Genomic DNA, 3,624 nt, shown 5'->3' with positions numbered 1-3,624 from the left:
CCTCTAAGTACCACATGGTATCTCACTATATTTGAATTTCTGCAAAAATATACCATTAGGAGGAATGGAGAGGTGGCTCACAGGCAAAACCCACTGGCTGCTCTTCCAGAGGTCCTGAGTTCAATTCCCAGCAACCACAGGGTGGCTCAGAACCATCCATAATGAGATCTGGTGCCCTCTTCTGGCCTGCAGGCATCCATGCAGGTAGAACACTGTATACATAATAAATTAAATAAATAAATCTTTTAAAAAAAGAAAATCAGGAATTAAAGGGCAGGCTTCACAAGATAGGGTCTCAAGACCAGCCTGGGCTAAGGAGACAGCCTCAAGATAAATGATTTTGTTTTAAAGAAAAAGTGTGTATTTGGACAAGGAAAACAATATTTCCATCTCTTTGAATTGCAGAGTGTGGCTGTAACTTGAACTTTAAAATACTATAGGTAGAAGACCTGAAGTGTCTCCTATTCCATCCCTTTCTAGAGTATTTCTGTTTTTTTCTGGATAAGACAGGGCTTGGCTCTTGTTCTGAATTATTCTGTGGTTTATGGAGTTGTGTGTGGCTTTTTTTTTTTTTAAACTGAAACAGGGTCTTACTATATATACCTCAGATAGCCTTGAACTCACTCTGTAGCCCATGCTGGCTGCCTCCTGCCCTAATGCTTATATTACAGTTGTGTGCTACCACACTCAACTTGGCTTGTATGTTTTGGGAGAAGTTGGTAATTGAGATTTTAAGAATGACACTATTATGGTCATATTGTATACTACCAGACAAAATCAAGACTGTCATGTCTATAGGAAGAATTACTAGTGGATTTACAAATTGCCTTTTATTTTTCTATCATCACAATTCAAATCTGAAAAAGCATCAAGACATAATGAGTATTGCTTTGAGGGAAGAAATTTAACAGATTAACTCAACAAGGATAATTGTATAATTCTTATATAAGACATGGGCTTATATGTAGGAAACATACTCTAATATGACTCAAGAACCTCTCACTTTGGTTTTATTTAGCTCCTTGGTGAGCTGGAAAAAGATCCCAAACTTGTTTATCATATTGGCCTTACTCCAGCGAAACTTCCAGACCTCGTGGAGAACAACCCTTTAGTCGCTATAGAGATGCTGCTGAAGCTAATGCAGTCGAGCCAGATCACGGAGTATTTTTCTGTCCTGGTCAACATGGATATGTCCTTACATTCAATGGAGGTCGTAAATCGGTAAGCTTTCATGTTCCACCAGAAGTATAGTTAATATTCAAACCCTGGTTAAATTACCTGGAAATTTGAAAGACTGTAGCAGGTTTTTGTTTTGTTCTTTCTTTTCCTTTTTCTGATACCGTTAGCTTACATTGAGTCTTAGTATTCACTACATGTGAATTTAGCCTCCATTTCTAAGAACTCAGTTGTTAAATTTACATCACTGTCTTTTGTGCCCTCTGCAATCCAGGTATTCCATTCCTTGGCAGCATGCACGTGTGGGTCTTAGAATTGGACTTCTAGGCATGCGGTCCTGAAGATTGCTAGTGTTCTCCCAGCTTTTGTTACTGTTTTTTTTTTTTTTTTGAGTCAGAGTCTCTATGTATCCCAGACTGCCCCCCCCCCCCAGCTCTTTCTTGACTTTGCTCTTCAATGACCGTCAAGGGTGTGTTCTATGTAGGTTTCACCTTTTATTTTCTTTACAGATGTATTTTAAGGTAAATTGTGAATTAAATGTACTTAGGTGGGTGGATATTATTTTTCTGAGGTAGTCTTTACTTTCTGTTTTTCTTTTGAAATAGGATCTAATAGTATACTGGCTTCAAACTAATAGCAGTTCTGAATGCCTCATTCTCTGAACCTTGGATTATAAGTGTGAGCCAAAACACATTTTTTGAACATCTCTATATAAGTTGGCAACTACTTTAAACTTTAAAGAGTGTGTTAAGTCACCTGGTGACAAAAGCTTGGCAGGTAGCTCGGTGCACAAGAGAGGCGGGAGAAGAAAGGAAGCACGAGCTTTCTAATTACTTTGTAAGCATTGTGTCACTGTGAGCTGGCTGGCTACCTGTTGAAAACATGCTATTTGCATGTTCTCTGGCTGGGACCTCCTTTATCATAGTCACAATTGCTGTTTTTGCATTGGCTAAATTTGCCATTGGATGGAGCAATCTGAGTGTTCTTGGATTCTGCCTCACTGCATTCCTGTAGTAGTGTCTTTACCAACCAACTCCTGGTTCTGCTTGTTTCCTAGCACCCATATAATTTATCATTTGCAAGGATGAAGCAGCCTTGCTGCTGATGCACAGAACTCAGAAGGCAGAGCGTGGGTGGCAGCTTTCTTAAAGTACTTCAGTGCCTTAGGTTTTGTTTTAAGGTCAAATAGTTTGCAGTAGCTAGCCCTGTGTCTTAATATTTCCTGGGTTGAACTTGACCTCAGTGTGGAATATTTGGTTATTTTCCCCTAAGGCAGGGTTTCTCTGTGTAGCCCTTGCTGTCCTGAAACTCGCTCTGTAGACCAGGCTGGCCTCAAACTCAGATCTGCTTGCCTCTGCCTCCCAAATGCTGGGGTTAAAGTTGTGTGCCACCACCACCTGGCTGACCCATTTCATATTTCATTTAATGCTTTGGAAAATACTCTCTTGAGTTTAAAGACTCTTTAAGCTTGTTACACAGTTGCTAAGTCTTCTTCAGGACTTTGTAATGGTCAGTTCTAAACCTGTGTATCTTGTTCTCAGGAAGGCCTGTTTTGGTCTCTGTCTATTTAAGTAACTTCACCAGGTTCATATTACTTCTGCAAAGCTTAATTTTAATCTGATTATATGTTGTGCTGTTTGGTCCACCTTCATCTCAGACACACTGCCTCTCACAGTGCTTATACTTACAGGACTTTTCTACGTTATAAATGATGGTAATAACTGTTGAGGTTGAGCTTGGAAGTGGTTAAGACCAAGACTGACAGTGATTCAGCCAGGAACATAGTATGACACTCACTGCTTAATGGGTAATTACAGAGTAAAATATGTAAATATAAACTTAACAGGACTGTCAGAGGTTTAAGTGGCTGTGGTTCTTGGGTTTAAAACTAGAGAATTGGGTCACATAAATTTTCACTAGATAACCACGGGGAAATTTTGACTTCATGCTTATATTCTTAATATTAGCAAATAGTTAACAGCTCAAATTTTCTTTCATGAAACAGACTAACTACAGCTGTTGATCTACCTCCTGAATTCATTCACCTTTACATATCAAACTGCATCTCTACTTGTGAACAAATTAAGGATAAATATATGCAGGTGAGTAGTAGAAATGCTGTAATATTATCATCTGCCAGGAAAACAGGTTTCTAAAACTTACCCCTTTTTCTTTTCCAGAATCGCCTGGTGCGTCTTGTATGTGTGTTTCTCCAGTCGTTGATCCGTAACAAAATTATTAATGTGCAGGACTTGTTTATAGAGGTACAGGCCTTCTGTATTGAATTTAGTAGGATACGGGAAGCTGCAGGCCTATTCCGGTTGCTGAAGACACTGGATACTGGGGAAACCCCTTCAGAGACCAAAATATCAAAATAATACCTCACCAGAACTTTCCCTTCTGTTGCTCAACTGTATTTGGATTGGTTTTTAAAACTGTTGAACTCTT

General features: G+C 39.2%; 1 protein-coding gene across 1 annotated transcript in view; it reads left to right on the top strand.

The window, feature by feature from the left end:
* Positions 1–3,624, top strand: part of Cnot11 (CCR4-NOT transcription complex subunit 11) — a 12,317-nt gene extending 8,693 nt beyond the window's left edge. The window contains exons 5-7 of the mRNA XM_050134533.1: positions 1,019–1,221; positions 3,182–3,278; positions 3,357–3,624. Coding sequence (XP_049990490.1) covers positions 1,019–1,221; positions 3,182–3,278; positions 3,357–3,554 — 498 coding nt within the window. The 3' untranslated portion in view covers positions 3,555–3,624. The remainder of the gene's footprint in view (positions 1–1,018; positions 1,222–3,181; positions 3,279–3,356) is intronic.

Source organism: Alexandromys fortis, unplaced genomic scaffold (genome assembly GCF_014885135.2).
Source record: "Alexandromys fortis isolate MF-2015 unplaced genomic scaffold, M_Fortis_MF-2015_v1.1 scaffold_20, whole genome shotgun sequence".
Classification (NCBI taxonomy): Eukaryota; Metazoa; Chordata; class Mammalia; order Rodentia; family Cricetidae; genus Alexandromys; species Alexandromys fortis.
This window is presented reverse-complemented; position numbering and strand designations above follow the sequence as displayed.